The 23,384-nt window shown below is 35.7% G+C and overlaps 1 protein-coding gene across 1 annotated transcript in view; it reads left to right on the top strand.

The window, feature by feature from the left end:
• UNC80 (unc-80 homolog, NALCN channel complex subunit) overlaps positions 1-23,384 on the top strand; it is a 215,786-nt gene that overhangs the window by 71,614 nt on the left and 120,788 nt on the right. The window contains exon 22 of the mRNA XM_046644309.1: positions 14,270-14,442. Coding sequence (XP_046500265.1) covers positions 14,270-14,442 — 173 coding nt within the window. The remainder of the gene's footprint in view (positions 1-14,269; positions 14,443-23,384) is intronic.

Raw genomic sequence — 23,384 nt, 5'->3', positions numbered from 1 at the left:
TTGGGTAAATACCCAGTAGGGGGATAGCTGGGTCATATGGTATTTCTATTTTTAATTTTTAAAAAGATCTCCGTACTGTTTTCCATAGTGGCTGCACCAGTTTGCATTCCCACCAGCAGCATATGAGGGTTCCCTTTTCTTCACATCTTCTCCAACGTTTGTTATTTTTTCTCCTGGTGATTATAGACGTTCTAATGGGTGTAAGGTGATATCTCAGTGTAGTATTGACTTCCATTTCCCTGATGATTGGTTACGTTGAACATCTTTTCATGTGCTTATTGGCTATCTGTATATATTCTTCGAAAAAAATGTCTGTTCAGATCTTCTGCCTATTTTTTGATCGGGTTGTTTTTTTTTTTTTTTGTAGTTCAGTTGTGTGAGTTCTTTATATATTTTGGAGATTAATCTCTTGTTGGAGATATGATTTGCCAATATTTTCTCCCAGGTAGTGAGTTGTCTTTTCATTTTGATTCCTTTGCCTTGCAGAAGGTTTTTAGTCGGATGAAGTCCCACTAATTTATTTTTTCTCTTGTTTCCCTTGCCTGAGTAGACATGGTGTTCAAAAAGATCCTTTTAAGACTGATGTCAAAGAGTGTACTGCCTATATTTTCTTCTAGGTGTTTTGTGGTTTCACATCTTACCTTCAAACCTTTGATCCATTTTGAGTTAATTTTTGTGTATGCCAAAAGATAATGGTCTACTTTCATCCTTTTCCATGTGGTGATCCAGTTTTCCCAGCACCATTTGTTGAAGAGACTCCTTTCTCCATTGTATGTTCTTGGCTCCTTTGTCAAAGATTAGCTATCCGTAGATATGTGGTTTTATTTCTGGGTTTTCACTTCTGGTTCCATTGTCTGTTTTTGTACCAGTACCATGCTGTTTTGATTACTATAGCTTTGTAGTATATTTTGACTTCAGGGATTGTGATGCCTCCAGCTTTTTTATTTTTTCTCAGGATTGCTTTAGCTATTCAAGGTCTTTTGTTGCCCCATGTAAATCTTAGGATTCTCTGTTCTATTTCTGTGAAGAATATCATTGGGATTCTGATTGGGATTGCGTTGAATCTGTACATTGCTTTAGGTAGTATGGACATTTTGACTATGTTTATTCTTCCAATTCATGTGCATGGAATATCTTTCCCTTTCTTTATGTCATCATTGATTTCTTTCAATAAGGTCTTATCATTTTCTTTGTATAGGTCTTTCATCTCCTTGGTTAAATTTATTCCTAGATATTTTATTCTTTTTGTTGCAATTGTAAATGGGATTGTATTCCTGAATTCTCTTTCTGTTAGTTCGTTATTCAAGTATAGAAATGCTACTGATTTTTGTAAGTTGATTTTGTGCCCTGCAACTTTGCTGTAGTTGTTGATTATTTCTAATAGTTTTCTGATGGATTCTTTAGGGTTTTCTATATATAGAATCAAGTCATCTGCAAACAGTGAGAGTGTCACTTCTTCGTTGCCTGTTTGGATTCCTTTTATTCCTTTCTCTTGCCTAATTGCTGTGACCAAAACCTCCAGTACTATGTTGAATAAGAATGGTGAGAGTGGACACCCTTGTCTTGTTCCTGTTCTCAGAGGGATAACCTTCAGTTTTTCCCTGTTGAGTATGATGTTGGCTGTGGGTGTGTCATATATGGCCTTTATTATGTTGAGGTGCTTCCCCTCTACATCCATTTTATTAAGAATCTTTATCATAAATGGATGTTGAATCTTGTCAAATGCTTTCTCTGTGTCTATTGAGATGATCATGTGGTTTTTATTCCTCATTTTTTGATAACGTGGTGTATCAGATTGATTTGCAGATGTTGAACCATCACTGTGTCCCTGGTATAAATCCCTCTTGATCATGATGTATGATCTTTTGGATGTATTGCTGTATTCGAGTTACCAATATTTTGTTGAGGATTTTTGCATCTGTGTTCATCAGTGATATTGGCCTGTAGTTTTCTTTTTTTATGTTGTCCTTGTCAGGCTTTGGTATCAGAGTGATGTTGGCCTTGTAAAATGTGTTAGGAAGCATTCCATCTTTCCTAATGGTGTATGATCCTTTTAATGTAGTGCTGTATTTGGTTTGCAAATATTTTGTTGAGGATTTTTGCATCTATGTTCATCAGAAATATTGCCCTGTACTTTTCCTCTTTTGTGTTGTGTTTGTCTGGGTTTGGGATCAGGGTGATTTGGCCTCATAAATATGTTAGCAAGTGTTCCATCTTCTTCAACTTTTTGGAATAGTTTAAGAAGGATAGGTATTAAATCTTCTTTGAATGTTTGGTAGAATTCTCCAGAGAAGCCATCTGGTCCTGGACTTTTGTTTTTTGGGAGGTTTCTGATTACTGTTTCATTCTCTTTCCTTGTGATTGGTCTATTCAGATTCTCTATTTCTTCTTGATTCGTGTTGGAAGGTTGTATGAGTCTAAGAACTTATCCATTTCTTCTAGATTGTCCAATTTGTTGGCATATAGTTTTTCATAGTATTCTCCTTTAATCCTTTGTATTTCTGTGGTATCCATTATAATTTCTCCTCTTTCATTTCTAATTTTATTTGTTTGAGTCTTCTTTCTGTTTTTCTTAGTAAGTCTGGCTAAGGGTTTGTCAATTTTTTTTATCTTACCAAAGAACCAGCTCTTAGTTTCATTGATCCTTTCTACTGTTTTTGTTTGTTTGTATCAGTTTCATTTATTTCTGCTCTAATTTTTATTATTTTCCTCCTTCTGCTGACTTTGGGCTTTGTTTGTCCTTTTTCTAATTCTGGTAGATGTAGTTTAAGATTGCATATTTGAGATTTTTCTTGTGTGTTAAGGTGGGCCTATATTGCTGTGAATTTCCTTTTTAGGACCACTTTTGCTGCATCCCATATGAGTTGGTATGGTGTATTTTCATTTTCATTTTCTCCAGATGTTTTTTGATTTCTCCTTTAATCTCTTCAATGATCCGTTGGTTGTTAAGTCTCCTCATATTTGTACCTTTCCCAGCTTTTTTCTTGTAGTTGATTTCTAGTTTATAGCAGTATCGTTGGAAAAGATGCTTGATATGATTTCAATCTTCTTAAATTTACTGAGGCTTGTCTTGTTTCCCAGCATGTGGTCTATCCTTAAGAATGTTCTGTGTGCACTTGAAGAGAATGTGTATTCTGCTGTTTTTAGATGGAGTGTTGTATATATCTATTAAGTCCATCTGATCTACTTTTTCATTTAATTCCACTATTTCCCTGCTTAACTTTCTGTTACCATGAGGTTTGTATAAAAAATCTTATAGATGAGATAGTTCATTTTCTCATTGCCTCTATTTCCTTATCTAAGCAGGTTCCATCTCTTTTCTCTTCTCCATCTAAGTTACTGTCGTCACAACTTATTCCATTTTGTGTTATGAGTTTGTGGCTAAAATGATGAGATTATAGTTATTTTTGATGTTTTCCTTCCCTTTATCCTTAATGTTATAATTAAGTGTTTGCTAACCTCTTTCTGAGAGAGAGCTGCAAATTTCTGATTTTGTCTATCTTCTTGCTGAAGGCTTTGTAAAGCCTTTATTTTTTTCTTTTTTGCTTGTGAAGGCCTCTTGATCATTTCTTGTTGGAGGGATCTTATGGCAATGAACTCCTTCAGCTTTGTTTATCTAGGAAGGTTTTTATTTCTCCATCATATCTGAAGGGTACTTTCACTGGATAGAGTATTCTTGGCTGAAAGTTTTTGTCTTTCAGAATTTTGAATATATCATTCTGCTCTTTCCTAGCCTGTGAGGTTTCTGCTGAGAAATCCTGTAAAAGCCTGCTAGGGGTTCCTTTGTAAGTTATTTTCTTCTGCTTTGCTGCCCTTAATATTTTTTCTTTGTCATTCACTTTTGCCAGTTTTACTACTATATGACTTGAAGAAGGTCTTTCAACATTGATGTAATTAGGAGATCTATTGGCTTCTTTCACTTGTAATTCCAGCTCCTTCCCCAGGTTTGGAAAGTTCTTAGCTATTATTTCTTTGAACAAGCTTTCTGTTCCTTTCTCCTTCTCTTTTCCCTCTGGAATACCTATAATCCTTGTGTTGAATTTCCTAATTGAGTTGGATATTTCTCAGAGAATTTTTTCATTTCTTTTTAGTCTTAGCTCTCTCTCCTCCTCCATCTGAAGCATTTCTATTGCTGTCCTCCAGATTGCTAATTCTGTCCTCCATCATATCTGCTCTGTTATTCAAGGACTCCAGATTTTTCTTTATCTGATTCATTGTGTTTTTCATCTCCAACATTTCTGATGGGTTTTTCTTTATAGTTTCATCTCTTTTGTGAGGAATTCCCTCTGTTCATTAATTTTATTCCTGATTTCATTGAACTGTCTCTCTGAATTTTCTTCTAACTCATTGAGTATTTTTATAGCTATTTTGAATTCTCTGTCATTTAGATTGTAAATTTCTGTGCCTTCAGGATTGATTTCTGGGTGCTTGTCATTTTCCTTATAGTCTAGAGTATTAATATATTTCTTCATACTACTCAATCGGGTGGATTTGTGCCTTCACATGGTGATAGTATCTGATCACAAATTCCACCTACTGTGACCGGGGGAGGTCTGGAGCTGTGTATTCTGAGCCCACCATGATCCCTGGCATTTGTGCCCATCCTCTTGAATCTCTGTTGACAGGTCCCGTCTGCAATTGCCTGCTCACAGCTGCTGCTTTACTAACGTATGTGCAGGCCCTCTGGTGGGGGTCCCTTCCTCTGGCCCACTGACCAAGCTAGTGCTTGGGGCAGGGGTGGGGCACTTTCTTTCACTTGTGCAATCCTGTGGGCCTTCTCACTCTGCCCTTGCTAGCTGCTCTCCCGGGGTGCTGGCTTGATGAAGACACCCCAGCAATAGCTTAGCCACCTCTGTGTGGGGCTTTCCCATGGGCTATGAGGGAACTTGCAGAGCAAAAGTATTCCTGCAGAGGGCCACCCCTTCGCTGTCTCTTCTCAGAGCCATGTGCAGTCCCACAACCTGGGTCACCACCAGTGGGAGAAGGAGAGGAGATCCACTTACCTCCTTCCACTTCCTCCGGGGGTGTCCAGCACCTCCACCTTCAGATGTATGGCTGCATGGGTCTTTCATATGTGTTTTGTGTTGTGTGAATGTCCTCTGTTGGTATATGAATGTGCTGTTCATTGTGTCTCAGGGGTCAAGTCTAAAGGAAGAGCTCACTCTGCCATGATGCTGATGTCACGCCACCAAATTACTTTTTAACATTCTTGTTAGTATTACAATATGGAATTCCAGCAGGGTACAATTTACAGTCTGTAACAGGTATAGTGTTGATTTTTGTCTTACAATAAGTTTTCCTGGCATAATCACTACCTTCAGCAGGATATAAAATTCTGACCTCCTTCAACATATACACTTGAATATTCTAGAGATATAGTGTATCACAGTGGTTAAGAGTACAGGCTTGTGGTCAGTAAGTCTGCATTTGAACCTTGACTTTACAACTTTCTATTGCTTGAACTTAGACTGGGCTACTTAACCTGTCCCTTTCTCCCTTTATCTCTCTGCTCTGTTCTCTTTCATTCTCTCACTCTTTTGTTTATCATCTTTAAAGATTTATCTTATATGGCTGTTACAAAAAAGAAACAAAATAAATTATAAAATATTTTATACAGTTCTTGGTACATATTAAGTGCCCACAAAAGGTAGCCAGTATATTGTCATCTATTAATGTGACATGGATACAATGGAAATAGCTTTCATTTACAGGATGACCTTAAGTCCTGGGCTCATAGGATTCTGCTGATCTTACCTGTAATAAATGTACATCATTCCGTGAAGCAAAGAATATAAGTTCTTGTTGACATTTTTCTGATCATTTCTTATTATTTTCCTTACACTCCTTAACTGCATTGTTTCTGAAGTTCTTTTGATCAAAATAGCATTTCCTTTAGTAATATTTAGTACATTTCTTTTAGAATTAATTATCCTGTCAAAAAATATTGAAAAAGATGTGGAACACAATGCTTTCTTTAGTAAAATGATGGCAACTGTTCTTAATAAATTGGTTAAATAAGAATAAGTTTTTTGACCATCCATCCTGTCTTATGTATTAGTTTTATTACAAATTTGAGGCATTTATAAATCAATGTATTTTAAATCTTAATTATAGTAACAAATAATAAAAACAATTGGATTCACTAACAAGAAAAATATTATTATTTGGGGCCTATCTTAAATTCAAACTTTAAGTTCAAGAACTGTTAGGGTTACAATTTTTTTAAGGATGAGATTTCCTCTGATGTGTGTAACTATTAAAAGATTATATATATAAATGATTGATAAAGTAACATAGATAGGAATAATAACAGGAAGTTACCTGTTCTGGTAGCTTTGGTAATGCCTAGTCAGTAAGTAGAGTAGCATTTTGAAAGGCAACTATCTGGAAACAAGGTTGTCCAGGAAATATTTGTCCTTTATGTGTAGGTTTTAACTGTGCCTTCTTTGTGCCATATAAGACTGTGTTTTGAAGTTTTTTCGCCATCAGATTGTTCTTGTGCTGCTTCATTTTACACTTGATACAAAATATGCTACAGTAACTGAAAAAAATATGGAAAGTTTGAATATGAAATTTTGAATATGGAATATTTGCATCTGAAAAGGAAGTCTACCCATAAGAAATTAAATGTGGGAAATTTTGATGATGATATTTTAATTATATTCTGAGCCATTTTCTCTACTTCTGAAAATTTTCAAACATAGACAAAATGTAAAGAGAATGGTCCAGTGGATCTGAAATATCCATTGCCTGCTTTCAATATTGATCAAAACTTTTCCATATTTCCTTCATTTATCTTTAATATTTTTAATGTGTTTTCAAACAAATCCCAGGCATCATCATTTCACATCTACATACTTCAGTATGATTCTGAGCCATTTTGAAAGTTGTAGGCCAAAAATTGGTCATTATTTTTATGCTGTGCCATAATTTTTGTCTTGTGGTTCAAAGGAATCTATTCCCTAAGCATGAACTGCTTCCAAAGTATGTGTTCAATAAAAAGGTGGGTGCCCACCTTTTTCCACTAGTGGATATGAAGGCTGACATCCCTGTATGTGAAACACTTTCATGGTATACCTGGGCCCATAACTGTGAACACCCCTTTAACTACCATGAATGCAAGCTGTTAAAGGGATAATTGTAACTCTGGATTTGATTTTCAAAAGCAAATTTGCAAACATTTGTGTTTATGATTAGGAGAAAAGTATTCACTGTGTAGCCTGAAACCACCAGTAGTGACACACTTGTGTGTAGGATACCTCACTTGAGAGCAACAGCTACAAGAGCCACCTTTGTGCTGAGGCAACAGGTGGGAAAGTAGGGCAGTGGGTAGAAGGGGTCAGAGTATTCTTGACAGAATAAGTGAGAAAGCCATTTCTGGAAATCAAATATATGACTGCTTAGTGAGGAGCGGGTGTTGGTAATATTGCAAATGAGGGTGTCAGCACAAATTAAGCCAAGTTCTCAGTCGGTGATTCTCATCCTGGGAGTATATGCTTAGGTGTCAGAGGTACATTTCAGAATCCTGAGAAAGGGCTTGAGCCTTGTTTTAAAAGCTATATTCAATATTATAACCTTATAAAAGAAAAACTAAAAATATATATGCTAGGAGCTATGGAGAAATCATGAGATATTTAATTTTTTTTTAAAAATGTGCCTGGGGATTTAAAAAGATGATAAACAGTGCTTTGTGTTGTTCTTCCCTAATGTGTGATTCTTAGACTTTCTGTATCAAAATCACGTGGAGTATTTATTAAAAATATATATAACACCCAGACCTATGAAATCAAAATCTCTATTGATAGAACCTGATATTGTGCGTTTTAATAAGCTCTGGACTAATTCTCATTCGTAGGCAGCTTAACTATTGAAAAATAAGGGAAGAAGGTTCAGTGGTTCCCCAAACTCTGACCATGGTGCAGGGTCAGGATGACTGCATCATTATTATCTGGGAGGCTTTACAAAGCACACATTTTTACACTCCACCTCTAGAGATTCTGATTCTGAAGGTCTGGATGAGATTCAGGAACTTCCCAGATAATTCTGATACACAGCCAGGTTTGGAAACCTTGGAATTAAATGACCCACCTACAAGGTCCTTTACAACTCTAATAGTCAGTGATTCTTTGCATTGTAACTGACAAATCAAGATGCTGTCCTAGATATAAATTTATTGTAACATCTGAAATTGCACAGTGATTGCCTCTTCTATAGAAACGAGAAGGAAGTTGTCAATTACAGGAAGAATCATTTTAAATATGCCCTACCTAATACATAGATATAAGCACAGAAAAAGTGGCAAAATGAGGAGGCAAAGGAATATATTCTAAGTAAGGGAACAGGACGAAATGCCAGTAAAAGAACTAAACAAAGCAAAAATAAACAATCTACCTGACAAAAAATTCAAAGAAAAAATCATAAGGATGCTCACTGATCTTGGGAGAAGAATGGATGAACCCAGTGAGAACTTCAATAAAGAATTGTAAAATATTTAAAACACCAATCAGAAATGAAGAATATAATACTGGAAATGAAGAATGCACTAGATGGACTCAATAGCAGAACAGATGATACAGAAAAATAAATCAGCGAGCTGGATGAAAGACTAGAGGAAATCACCCTAGCTGAATAGATAAAAGAAAAAAGAATTAAAAAGAACAAGAACAGTCTAAGGGACCTCTGGGACAACATCGAGCACACTAGCATTCGTATTATAGGTGTCCCAGAAGAAGAGAGAGACAAAGGGTCAGAGAATCTATTTGAAGAAATAATCGCTGAAAACTTTCCTAACCTAAGGAGGGAAACAGACATCCAGGTACAGGAAACTTTCCTAACCTAAGGAGGGAAACAGACATCCAGGTACAGGAAACACAGAGAGCACCAAACAAGATAAACCCTAAAAGGTCCACACTAAGACATATTATAATTAAAATTCCAGAATTAAAGACATAGAGAGATTCCTAAAAGCTACAAGAAATGGCAACAAGTTACATACAAGGAAACCCCTTAAAGCTATCAGCTGAAATCTCAGCAGAAACCTTACAAGCTAGAAAGGAGTGGCACAATATATTTAGAGTTCTGAAAAGAAAAAACCTACAGCCAGGAATACTCTACCTGGCAAGGTTATCATTCAGAATGGAAGGAGAGATAAAGAAGTTCCCAGACAAGCAAAAATTAAAGGAGTTTATCACCAAGAAACCAGCCATACAAGAAACACTTAAGGGACTTATTTAAGTGGGAAAGAGAAGACCACAAATAGGAATAAGAAAATTATCACCAAAAAAGCAATAAAATCACTGATAAAGGCAAAAATACAGTAAAGGTAACAGGCCAACAACTTATGAAGATAATGTGAAGCTCAAAAGACAAAACTACTAAAATTTCCTGTTTCCATGATAAGAGGGTAACAGATACACACACAAAGAGGTTAGATATCATATTAAAAACATAAAATGTGGGAGGAGGGGAGTAAAAGAGTAAAGCTTTTAGAAAGAAGTCAAGCTAAGGACACCATCAACTTAATATAGATTGCTATATACATAAATATTATATAGGAACCTCATGGTAATCACAAAATCAGAAACCTATAATAAATACAAAAAGCTAAGAGAAAGGAAGCCAAAAATAGTGCTAAAGAAAGTCATCAAACTACAAGGGAAGAGGACAAAAGACAAAGAAAGGAACAGAGAAGAAATACTAAAACACCCAGAAAAAAGTGACAAAGTGGCAATAAATGCATACTTATCAATAGCTACTTTAAACATCAATGGACTAAATGCTCCAATCAAAAGGCATAGGGTGGGCAATTGGATAAAAAAACAAGACCCATTTTATGCTGCATATAAGAGACATCCTTCAGACCTAAAGACACTCACAAAATAAAAATAAAGGGATGGAAAAGATATTCCATGCAAATGTCGATGAAAAGAAAGCTGGGGTAACAATACATAGAGAAAATAGACTTTAAAACAAAAACTGTAACAAGAGACAAAGAAGGACTCTACATAAAGATAAAGGGAACAATCCAACAAGAGGATATAACACATAAGTGTCTATGCACCCAACATAGGAGCACGTGAATAAATAAAGCAATTATTAACAGACATAAAAGGAGAAATAGACAGTAATACAATAATAGTAGGGGACTTTAACACTCCATTTGCACCAATGGATAGATCATCCAAACGGAAGATCAATAAGGAAACATTGGTCTTAAATGACACATTAGACCAGATGGACTCAATGGATATATATAGAACATTTCTTCCAAAAACCACAGAATACACATTCTTTTCAAATGCACATGGAACACTTCCAAGATTGATCACATATTAGGACACAGAACAACTCTCAATAAATTTAAGATTGAAATAATACCAAGCATCTTTTCTGACCACAAAGGTAAGATATTACAAATCAACTACAGGAAGAAAATTAGAAAAGCCACAAAAATGTGGAGATTAAACAAAATGGTACTGAACAACGATTGAGTCAGTGAAGAAATCAAAGGAGAAATCAAAAAGTACCTGGAGACAATTCAAAATGAAAATACGACATGCCAAAATTTATAGAATACAGCAAAAGTGTTTCTGAAAGGGAAATTTACAGCAATCCAGGTGACCTCAATAAACAAAGAAAATAACAGTGTACCTAAAGGAACTGGAAAAAGAAGAATAAACAAAGCCCAAAATCAGTAGAAGAAAGGAAATAATAAAAATCAGAGCAGAAATAAATGAAATAGAGAATTAAAAAACAGCGCAGAAAGTCAATGAAACCAAGAGCTGGTTCTTTGAAATGATAAACAAAATTGACAAACCTTTAGCTAGACTCACCAAGAAAAAAAGAGAGAAGGCTCAAATAAATAAAATCAGAAGTTAAAGAGGAGAAATTACAACAGATACTTCAGAAATACAAAAGGTTATAATGTCTCCTTTTATGTCTATTAATAATTGCTTTATTTATTTAGGTGCTGCTATGCTGGGTGCATAGTGTTCTACTATGAAAAGGTATACACCAAGAAATTAGAAAATCTAGATGAAATGGATAAATCCTTAGAATCATACAACCTTCCAAAACTGAATCAAGAAGAAATAGAGAATTTCAGTAGACCAGTTACCAGTAAGGAGATCAAAAACCTACCAAAACATAAAATTCCAGTACCACATGGCTTCCCTGTTGAATTCTACCAAACGTTCAAAGAAGACATAGTACCCATCCTTCTCAAACTCTTCCAAAAAATTGAAGAGGAGGGTAAGCTTCCTAACTCATTCTAGAAAGCCAACATTACCCTGAAACTAAAACCAGACATGGACAACACAAAAAAAGAAAATTACAGGCCAATATCACTGATGAACATTGATGAAGAAATCCTCAACAAAATACTAGCAAATTGAATACAACAATACACTAAAAGGATCATACACCATGATCAAGTGGGATTTATTCCAGGGATGCAGGGATGGTTCAACATCCACAAATCAATCAATGTAATAGACCACATTAACAAAATGAAGAATAAAAATCACATGATCATCTCAATAGATGCAGAGAAAGCATTTTACAAGACACAGAATCCATTTATGATAAAAACTCTGAATAAAATGGGTATAGAAGGAAAGTATCTCAACATAGTAAAGGCCATATATGAGAAACCCACAGCTAATATCATTCTCCATGGAGAAAAACTGAAATCTATCCTTCCACGAACAGGAACCAGGCAAGGATGCCCTCTTTCACCACTCTTATTTAACATAGTATTGGAAGTCCTAACCAGAGCAATCAGGCAAGATAAAGAAATAAAAGGGATCCAAATTGGAAAGGAAGAAGTGCAACTGTCACTATTTACAGATGACATGATTTTATATATAGAAAACCCTAAAGAATCCACTAAAAAACTTTTAGAAATAATAAATGAATGTGGTAAATTTGCAGCATACAAAATCAACATACAAAAATCAATTTGCATTTCTATACACTAATGACAAAGTAGCAGAAAGAGAAATTAAGAATACAATCCCTTTTACATTTGCAACAAAAATAATGAAATACCTAGGAAAAAAGCTTAACAAAAGACGTGAAAGATCCACACACTGAAAACTATAAAACATTATTGAAAGAAATTGAAGAAGACACAAAGGAATGGAAAGAGATTCTGTGCTCTTGGATTGGAAGAATTAACATAGTTAAAATGTCCATACTTCCTAAACCAATCTATAGATTCAATGCAATGCCAATCAAAGTTCCAACAACACTTTTCACAAAAATAGAACAAAGAATCCAAAAATTTATGTGGAACAACAAAAGACCCTGAATAGCCAAAGGAATCTTGAGGAAAAAGAATAAAGCTGGAGATATCATACTGCCTGATTTCAAAATATACTACAAAGCTATAGTAACCAGAACAGCACAGTACTGGCAGAAAAACAGACACACAGATCAATGGAATAGAACCAAGAGCTCAGAAAGAAATCCACACATATATGGACAGCTAATTTTCAACAAGGGAGCCAAGAGCATACGATGGAGAAAGGAGAGTCTCTTCAATAAATGATGCTGGGAAAACTGGACAGCCACATGTAAAAGAATGAAAGTAGACCATTATCTTGCACCATGCACAAAAATCAACTCCAAATGAATTAAAGACTTGAATTAAGACCTGAAACCATGAAAATTTTAGAGGAAAACATAGGCAGCATGCTCTTTGGCATCCATCTTAGCAGCATATTTTCAAGTAACATGCCTGACTGGGCAATGGAAACAAAAGAAGAAATAAACAAATGGGACTACATCAAACTAAAAATCTTCTGCACTGCAAAGGAAACCATCAACAAAATGAAAAGACAACCTAACAATTGGGTGAAGATATTGGCAAACCATATATGGGATAAGGGTTTAATATCCAAAATATGGAAAAAACTCATACATCTCAACAACAAAAAAACCAACAACCCAATTAAAAAGTGGGCAAAAAATCTTGAGAGATTTCTCCAAAGAAGATATATGGATGGCCAACAGGCATATGAAAAGATGCTCAACATCATTAGCTATCAGGGAAATGCAAATCAAAACTACAATGAAATATCACCTCACTCCAGTCAGAATGGCTATAATTAACAAGACAGGAAACAACAAGTGTTGGAGAGGTTGTGGAGAGAAGGGAGCCCTCATACACTGCTGGTGGGAGTGTAAACTGGTGCAGTCACTATGAAAAGCAGTATGGAGTTTCCTCAGAAAATTAAGAATAGATCTACCATATGATCCAGCTATTCCACTGCTGGGTATTTATCCAAAGAACTTGAAAACACTAATGCATAAAGATACATGCACCCCTATGTTCATTGCAGCCTTGTTCACAATAGCCAAGACTTGGAAGCAACCTAGGTGCCCATCAAGGGATGAATAGATAAAGAAGATGTGGTATTTATACACGATGGACTACTACTCAGCCGTAAGAAATGGTGAAATCCAGCCATTTGTGACAACATGGATGGACCTTGAGGGTATTAGGCTAAGCTAAATAAGTCAGAGGGAGAAAGTCAAATACCATATGATCTCACTCATAAGTAGACGATAAAAACAACCACAAACAAACACATAGTAACAGAGATTCGATTGGTGGTTACCAGAGGGGAAGGGGTCAGGGGCTAGGGTGAAAGGGGTGATTTGGCACATGTGTGGTAATGTATTGTAATTAGTCCTTGGGTGTTGAACATGATGTAATCTACACAGAATTCGAAATATATTACAATGTACATCTGAAAGTTACAGAATGTTATAATCCAATATTACTGCAATTAAAAATGTGATAAACCAATGTTACCACAATAAAAAATTAATTAATTAATTTTTAAAATTTGCAGAAAAATAAAATAGTCTTTATGGCAAGAGAGCAAAATCAGAAGACAAATTAATGAGTAAGAAATGACAAATAAATAAATAATTAAATAAATAAACCTAAAGCTCTCATCATTTAGAAAGGAGACCTGGTAGCAAAATGATATTTATATATTCAAATATTTAAATTTAAATAAACAAATATTTAAATTTATATGTTTACATATTTATGTAAAAACCTGTATTTACATATGCCGTTTGTCACTAGATTCCGAAAGGTCAGGGTGTGTCCAAATAAGCTTTTGGATGGAGAGGAGGGAGGGGGAGTCAGGAGGAAGTTTTCAGGCCAACGCTACAGAAAACACGTTATTACAACTTTGAAGCTCTTGTTAAATCTGTGGTCCACTACACTCTTTCCTTCATTCATCCACCACAGGTTGCCACAGTTTTGACGACCATCTGTCTCCCAACCAAGATAGCGGAAAAAGCAAAAACGTCGTGAATCTGGGAGCAATCCGACAAGGCATGAAGCGATTTCAGTTCCTGTTAAACTGCTGTGAACCGGGCACAATTCCGGATGCGTCCATCCTGGCAGCTGCCTTGGATCTTGTAAGTTGTCAGGAGACTGCCCGCCCTGTTCCCGATTCCAGTGAACCCTGCTAATGGAGGGAAGGATGGATCCCTAATCCTAACTCTAACCGTGAGGGTGTGTTTTGTTTTGCTCTGTTTTCTGAGCGTTAGTGGCAAAAGGAGGAAGATAGGTGGTGAAAGAAAATAAAAAGGACAAAAATCGTAATAAATATGATCTGGGAAGTAGAACGTTTAGCATCATGATTAAAAATCTGTGAGGGCTCTGAAATCAGACTGCCTGGGTTAAAATCACTCGGCATTTACTAGCTAAACCTCTGTAAAATGAGAGTAAGAGTCATAATAATATTGTACCTACTCTTAGGGCTGGTGTGAGGATTAAATGAGATATTAGATGTAAAGGCCTCATCTCATGCCTGAAATATAGTAACTGCTCAATAAAGTAGGCTGTTATTATGATCATATTATTATTAGCCTTATGTCTGTCATGTGTTAGTCCTTTAAGCTCTGAGTCTTGGCTTAATTGTCTGCCAATTGGAGGAAAAATATGAATGAAGCATCAATTGAAGTTAATTGTGCAGAAGCGCTTGGACCCACCTATGATGTTACACACCTGAAAGGGATTAGGGAGTATAAAGTGGATCTTGTTTAGAATTTTTGTCTGGTAAACTAGGCCCAGATGTGAGTTTTGAACTCAGCATCTCAATTTCCTTTATTTACTTCTGGTCTAATAAACTCTTCATATACTGTATAAACACTGGGTACAAAATACCAAGTATATATCAAGAAATAAAAGTGTTTTATTTTCACTTTTAAAAAAGAAAAACTAAAATTGACTTTGGTTACAACAAAAAACTTCAAACCTGTCTATAAACGATCCCTTTTCTAGGCTTTATAACACATGAATAAATGACCACTGGTCACTCATATTTTATAGAAAACATGGAAAATCATCCAAACCTGATAATGTAATTCATGACATTTTTCTGTGACATTTGCAGCTTTTGCTCTCAGGATGTTTCGTAAGCAGCAAGCCTGAAATGCAAATACCACTGGAATCACTCAAAATGATGACTTGTCATTATGTAAGATTTTTCAGTCCATTTCCCATTCGCAGATGTTGGCCTTTGCAAAGATATATTTTTTAATTCCAAAATGTTCAATGTGTATTGACGTATGCTACAGTGACTGTAAAATGTAGAGAGTCACAGGTCTCCAGGAGAGCAGAGCCTGGTGGCAATTAAGCAATCAAAGAACAACGAGATGCCTGTCTACAGCAAGAGAACTTGACAAGGCAAGGAGCTTAAGAAATGCTCGTTAAAATATCCACAAATTCCTATTTTGTAACTCTCAGATTTGCAATGATTAGAAACTGTTGACAGGGTATAAAATCAGACATGGCTACATGGTGTTGGTAGTAGCGGATGCTGAGGATTTTTTAGGGAACAGAAGGAAGTCTTGGAATAACAGGATGACAGTGAAGGTGCGGTCATGGTGAATGGAGCGCTCATTGGCTCCTCTCTGAGTATAAGTAATTTTGAACTGGATACAGTCATGGAGGAGGGGCAGTTCTCTAAGTATCAAATACATCAAATGGCAAGGGGGTGGAATTTAAAAGCCTGGAGTCACTGTGGCTTACAAGATGCTCATCATACAATAAGTAATTAATTAACTCAACCAGTGTCTATGGAGAGCTTCCTATGTGCCAGGCATGGTGCTACTGTTGATGGTAACGCAACCACACTCAGTGGAGAGCTTCGCCTGTTTTGCACCTTTTCTTATGAAGATTATATTTGTAGAGTGATCTATTTTCCAGACTTCCTAGTGTACAACAGTCTAAAGTTAGTAAACTAATGACTAACATTTATTGCGTGCCTACTAGGTTTCTAAAGCAAAAAATTGAAGCTCAGAAAGACCAACTCACAGGGCAGGGCTACAAAGCCAGCAAAGGATAGAGGCAGATTAGAACCTGGGTCTGTCTTCACAGATCCTATATTTTGTACTCCACCATGTTGACTTTCTCTTAAAAAATTGTGTGAGATCACTATAGGAACTTACTTTTAAGCATGCAAAATTAATAAATTCTTTATTTTTTACCTGATAGTTTAAATGCGATTAGGAGAGTAAAGATGACAGAAGCTAGTGGAACGGTCATTAAACTCACAGTGACAATTGTGCATTAGCATTTTACACATGGTTTAAGCTGTAATGTCCAAAGGTGTTGCCGTGTCCATCTTTATCTCAGTCCTAAAGTCATAGCTACTTTGGAAAATTTTTAGACAAGTGAGGCATCAAATTTCTCAAACAACTGCCTAATGAGATTAAGGAAAATGATAATAACAAACCATGTTATTTCAACTCGTAGAAGAATTGAGAGAGAGAGCTAGGCAGAGCTGGCCAAGAAATCAGAGAATGATGGGATAATAGCATTTGGACAACTATCAGTGAAATAGGCACCTGATGACAGAGATGACAGATTGTCTTTCACTCACTGGGAAGGTCTAGCCCTCACACTTTCAGACATCCTGAGCGGAAATCTCCACATGAATATGTATCATGCAATGAACTTTATGGAGCAGCTCTTTTCATTCACTTCTCTTCCACATGAGAGAACAGAGGCCCCAAGAGCTGAAGTGACTTTACTCAAGGTCATATAAGCCGGTCAGTGCTCAAACTGGGCTCAGAGCAGAATTTTCTGATTCCCTTCAAGACTCTTAGCAATACCGTATGCTTTCTCAGTAAAAAAAAAAAAAAAAAATTAAATCAATCAGAATGAGTATCTCTTGATACATTGAAAATATACTTAAATGCATATGGTTTCCATAATAAAGAAGATTGTGAATGATTTTTAATGGTCCAAAAGCATTTGACTCTTTCCTTATCACATGAATACATGATGAATTGATAATAGGAAAATATATGAGATTTTTTAATCTAAAGGATCATACAGCACATTCACCCTCTAAGCCAGTGGTTCTTAACATTTTGGGGACATAGACTCTTTTAGGATTAGATGAAAGCTATGGAAGTTCTCCCAAGAGAAGTGCACTTACACACAAAATTTAGCATATAATATCAGAAGGTTCATGGACCAAAAACCCATTCATGAAATGAAAAACGTTAAGAACTCAATCTCAACTAAAGCATTATCACTGGCAAAATGAGACTCTTTAGTCAAGTAATTGGAATGATTTTATTAACATTTATTGATGATATAAAAACAGAAGGAATATTGCCTCCTACCTGGAAAGCTTTTAGGATTTATATAAGATACATAGGCACGGGAGAAATAGGAGGGTTGTCACAAAGAACGCAACACATTTGAAGCTTGAGAAATCCCAATAGAACAAGTTAACACTGGTTTCTGACTGGAGAGTATTGTAAGAGCAATGTTGATGAATGCTTTGATAATCAAGTCTCTTGGGTGTTGAGATTTCATTCCCTCTCATCAAGTGGCTCTGGCCCCGTCTGATTTCCAACTGCTATAATGCTTACAGTCTCAAAGGAGATGTGATACAGGGGTTTTGAGGTACAAGTACACTCTATTCCTGGCTGTAGTTTGACTCCTACCATTAAGTTGGGCCAAACCCCATAGAAAACTTAAAATTTATTTTACTTCCCCAAAATAAGGCTATGTCCAAATAGTTGCCAAACCACTAAATTCTGCTTTCTTCCTTTCCTGTGGAACATACTCTGGCCCTATTTTAATCTTATAATCTTGTGGTAAGAAATAAAATAAAGGCAGCTTGATGCTTATAATCAGTGTGTTGAGCCTCAAAGAGGCGTTTTCTGATCATTGTAGATGTCCAGTGGTGAAGTAGCTGCATTGGGAAGCAATGAGCTCTTTGTCTCTAGACTGGATTCAGTGGGGGCCTGTGTACAGTGGGCTTAAGAAGTGGGTGGTTAGTACAAGTTCCCTTCTTATCTGAGAGTCTTTGATTCTAGGTCAAAGCCAAGGAGTGTGTAGAGGTCAGAGGTCAGAATTCCAGAGGTCAGATTCAGTTAAGGATTATAGGAGCCCAGCGGTTTCCATTGTCAGACAAAGAGAGAATCCGGGTAGAGCTGGTTGGTTGAATAAAAGGGATAGGTGATGTTGGTGGTAGTGGTGGTGGTGTGCTGGTAGTGGTGATGGTGGCAGAGGCGGTGGTACAGGATAACAGTAGTAACATTTTTGTTACACTTGATAGTTTATTAAGCACCTTCACATTCATTATTTTATTTATTTGTATGAGAGGAAAGGATGAAGCCAAGAAATCGTCCCCAAATAAGGGCACACTTAAATTCAGTTTCTCAGGTATGGAAAAGTGAAGGAACTGAAGTTACTGGTGAATTCTGACCAGTGGACTGAGGGGAAGGGAAATGTAGCTGCACGTCCCATGTGCTTGAATCAAAGTGGCATTCTGTGATTAGTTATTTGTACAGGTGTGACAACTGCAATTGTTTGTACCTGTTGATCGGAGTTAGGAGTTCCTCAGGATTGCTCTGACTTTCACAAATGTCTTCTGCTAAATGCGTTTTCAGCTTTTGCTTCCTTGGTCTTTGGCTTTACTTAATGTCTGATCTTATCTGCTTCCTGTCTTTCAGAAATGCATCACTTTTAAAATATGTTTTATATGTTTTCCAATGCATTGTGCTTTTAGTCATATAAATATATGAATGTATATAAAAATATGTATGTAAATATAGGTAGGAATGTTTATATTTCTATCTAGTATTGAGACGTAGGTGTAGATATAAATGACATAGATGGATAGATTGATGACAGATAGATGATAGCTAGATGACAGATAGATGTGCGGATGCAGTGCAGATGTCGGTGTAGATACGGATACAGATACAGACATAGTTGTAGATTCCGCCGTTTCATCAGATGGGATTTGGAAGAGGAAGGGAAAGATGAATATGTTCTGTTCACCACACATTCCAGTTCAACACTTTCTCCCATGTAGCTCTTATATTGTCTGTTTTTGTTGGACTTTGAACTTATTTTTTTTTTAAAGATTTTGTTTTCTCCTCTTTCTCCCCAAAGCCCCCCGGTACATAGTTGTATATTCTTCATTGTGGGTCCTTCTAGTTGTGGCATGTGGGACACCGCCTCAGCGTGGTTTGATGAGCAGTGTCATGTCCTCGCCCAGGATTCGAACCAACAAAACACTGGGCCGCCTGCAGCGGAGCACATGAACTTAACCAGTCGGCCACGGGGCCAGCCCCCTGAACTTACTTGTTAAGTGCAGCTTTAAGACAATTTTTGCATTATAACATAATTTTTATTTCAAAACAGTGTTCGTTGTTTTATTGCCTTAGTTATAGAATTTAAATGTGGGTTTTTTTTGCAGTTTTCTTCAGAATTAAAAAGTATCAAGCGGAAGAAATACTAGGAATGTCAGTGTTCAAAGTCTTGCCCATCTAAAGGTTTTTGTTTGTTGTGAACAATCCTCTTGTCGTTATCGCTGTGACTACTAAACTTAGGAATAATTGGTTCAATTTTAAGTCCAACGCAGCTCTTCCTAGCACTCTTTCTCTTTAATATAAATTTAATAGATGTAACTGGAAGGCATTTTTAAAAAGACATGTTTTAGAAAGGACTCTTTTCACTTCTAAGTTTATATAATCGACAAGCACAAAAATAGATAGAAAAATTAAACAGCTTAACCAAAAGGCACATCTGTTTTCTATATATTCCACGTAAAATAGTCTATCCTTTTTTATCCAGTTGAATTTATAACATGTACAGACATAGTGCTTTCTAATTGGTTGGTAATTTATTTGCATGAGTGACACTCATAATAAGGTCAGTTTGCTTTAGGAGCAATTCCATGAATATAAGAAAGGCAGTGGGATCATAGAATTCTCCCTAATCTGTGCATGGAGAAAACCTAATTCTGGTTAATTATATAGGCTTATAAATAGATAGCTTTAGGAGGAGTGATTATATAATTTTTGTCCAAACTGGGACACTTTTGGGAGTGAAAGGAGGTGCTATTGATAATTATACCAGTTAAACAGCCATAACCGGAACTATCCTGGGGAAATTGAGACATTTGGTCACCATAGGTATAGTCACACGTTCAGAGTCCCTGCATCAAATTTAACCCACATTTGGGCTTACCGTCAATAGAGTGCCTGGTCATCAGTGCAGACCAGCTTCTTTCAAGGAGATAAGAACATATGCATAAGAAGAATTGTCAAAGCAAAATAATACTGTTTTCTCTTTTGAATCATAAGAAAAGTTTAAATAATTCAGTAATAACCCAAACTAAATCATCAAATTATTCACTTAATTCTAGTAGTACTCTTATATCATTGAATTTTTTAAAAGATTATAACTATGAAATGTAACATAAAAAGAATGTATATCATAAATATGTAGAGTTTAAAGAAAAAAATTTAAATGCCACATATCCACCACATATCTGACGCAATAGGACATTTCTGCTTTCTTTAAAATCCCCTGCATCCTCTTCTCTAACCACACACCCCCACCTCCCAGAACACACTGCTCTCTTGAATTTTGTTTTACTCTTTCTTGTGCTTGCTTTATTTTACCACATGAGTTTGTGTCCCTAGGGAATATATTGTTTTGTTTTACTTTCTTTGGCCTAGATTTGAGGTTCATTTACGTTAAAGCATGTTGTCCTCTTTCTGTTCAGTGTTAAATTTGAGTTCCTCCTTCTTGATGCTTTCAGCATTATGACATTAATTTTCACTCATGAATCGTATTGGTTTGAATATACCACAGTTTACGTATCTATTCTGTGTTAGATGGACATTTTTATTTTTTCAAAATTTTGGCTATTTTCAATAATGCTTCCATGAATATTACTGCATATGGGCCTTGATTCACAATAGTTATCTAAATACACATAAGGATGGAATTATTGAGTCAGTTTTACTCTATGATGCCAAAGCATGTTTCAAAGCAGTTGCAATGATTACACATAGGCACTAACAGTGTATTAAAAGCTCTGATTGCTCTGTCTTCTTGCCAAAACTCGTATGTACAAGATTTTGATTTTTACCCATCTGATGCATTAGAGTAACAACACTTTACTCTATTTCAAACTTAAGTTTATTTTCTAGATTTATTTACCAGTCATGTTTCACTTCGGTGAAAGATCCCATTAATGTCTTTTGTTTATTCTTTTATTGGAGGATTATTTATCTTTTTATTGGTAATTTATAAAGACAGTATAGATAGTGTCAATAATAATCCATTTTCTGTTCTTTGCATTGCATCGTCTCCCAGTGTGTGGCTTGTTTTTTCTTCATTCCTTATGCTGTATTTTAATGAAGAGAATATTTTAATTTAACGTAATTTAATTCATCAAAGTTTTCCTTTATGGCTAGCATTTTTTATGTCTTTTTAAAGAAATCGCAAGATAATAAATATATTCTTAGATTTTCCTCTAAAAGTTTTAAAGTTTACATTTCACACTTGTCTTTAACTAGAATTTACTATGTGAATGGTAAGGATAGGAATTCGTTTTCTTTGTTTTCCTTTTGTTGACGTGGAAGCATAATTATTCTAGCATAATACATTGACTGGCTCATCCTTTACTCTCTGATGTTCGGTGCTGTCGTAATCATGTGTCAGGCTTCCGTACATGCATTGGTGAGATTCTGAGCTTTTCTATTTCATTCCGTGTGGACCCTGAGTGATTCTATTCTGTCTTAATGGCTGGGACTTTATTCATCACCTAGACTATTCTTGGCTCTTGGCTCTTCCATGTGACTTTTGTAATTAGCTTGTCAGGTTCCATGAAAATCCTTTGATTTATTCTTGGAATTACATTGAGTCCACAGATAAATTTAGAGAGGGTGAAATTCAGATCTGAATTGATTATTCAAAGGTTCTGTTTCTTTTGGAGTCAGTTTAAGTAATTTTAATTTTTTTAAGTAATTTACCAATTTCACCTACATTTTCATATTTGTTGGCATAAAATTGATTATAACATTTTCTTATTAGTTCTTAATCTTTGCAGCATCTTTAGGTATTTTATCTATTTTTATTCCTCAAAATATTTCCTTTTTTTTTGATTAGGCTTGTCAAATATTTGTTAATTTCATTAGTCGTTTTTAATGACCTTGTTAATTTTCTCTATTGTGTCTGTAATAATATTCTCTAATTCATTAATTCCTGCTCTTATTTTTATTATTTCCTTCTTTTCACTTTTTCATTGTATTATTCCTTAGCTTATTAGTTGATTGCTTAGCTCTTAATTTTATTTTTTCTTTTCAAAACTGAACATTTAGGGGCCAGCCCAGTGGTGTAGCAGTTGAGTTTGCACACTCTGCTTTGGTGGCCCGGGTTTTTCCAGTTTGGATCCCAGGTGCAGACCTACACACAGATTATCAAGCCATGCTGTGGCAGGCGTCCTATATATAAAATAGAGGAAGATGGGCACAGGTGTTAGCTCAGGGCTACTCTTCCTCAGCCAAAAGAGGAGGATTGATGGTGGATGTTAGCTCAGGGCTAATGTTCCTCAAAAAAAAAACCTGAGCATTTAGCTATTAATTTCCCTCTAAGTACTACTTTAGCTACATGCCATAAATTTTGATAAGTAGTATTTTTGTTATGACTTATTTTTAAGTACTTTTTAATTTCTTTAGTGATTTCTTTTTTGACCTATGGATTATTTAGACGTGTATGTGTGCGTTTCAATTTATAAATTCCAGGGTTTTCTTAGGAATCCGTTTGTTATTGACTTTTCAGATACTGACTCTTTGGAATTAATTTACATTTGCTTTACGAACTAGATCATTGTCAGTTTTCATAAATGTCCCATGTGTGGTTGAAAACCATGTGTGTTCTCTATTTGTTGGGTACAGTGTTTTATATTCTAATCTTATACATCCTTATCTTCTTCCCCTCACTGCTTGATCTGTAAATTACTAAATCGATTGTGTTAAAATCTCCACTGTGATGGCAGATTTATCCATTTATACTTGTAGTTCCAACAGTT

This window comes from Equus quagga, chromosome 17 (genome assembly GCF_021613505.1).
Source record: "Equus quagga isolate Etosha38 chromosome 17, UCLA_HA_Equagga_1.0, whole genome shotgun sequence".
NCBI classification, from domain to species: Eukaryota; Metazoa; Chordata; class Mammalia; order Perissodactyla; family Equidae; genus Equus; species Equus quagga.
This window is presented reverse-complemented; position numbering and strand designations above follow the sequence as displayed.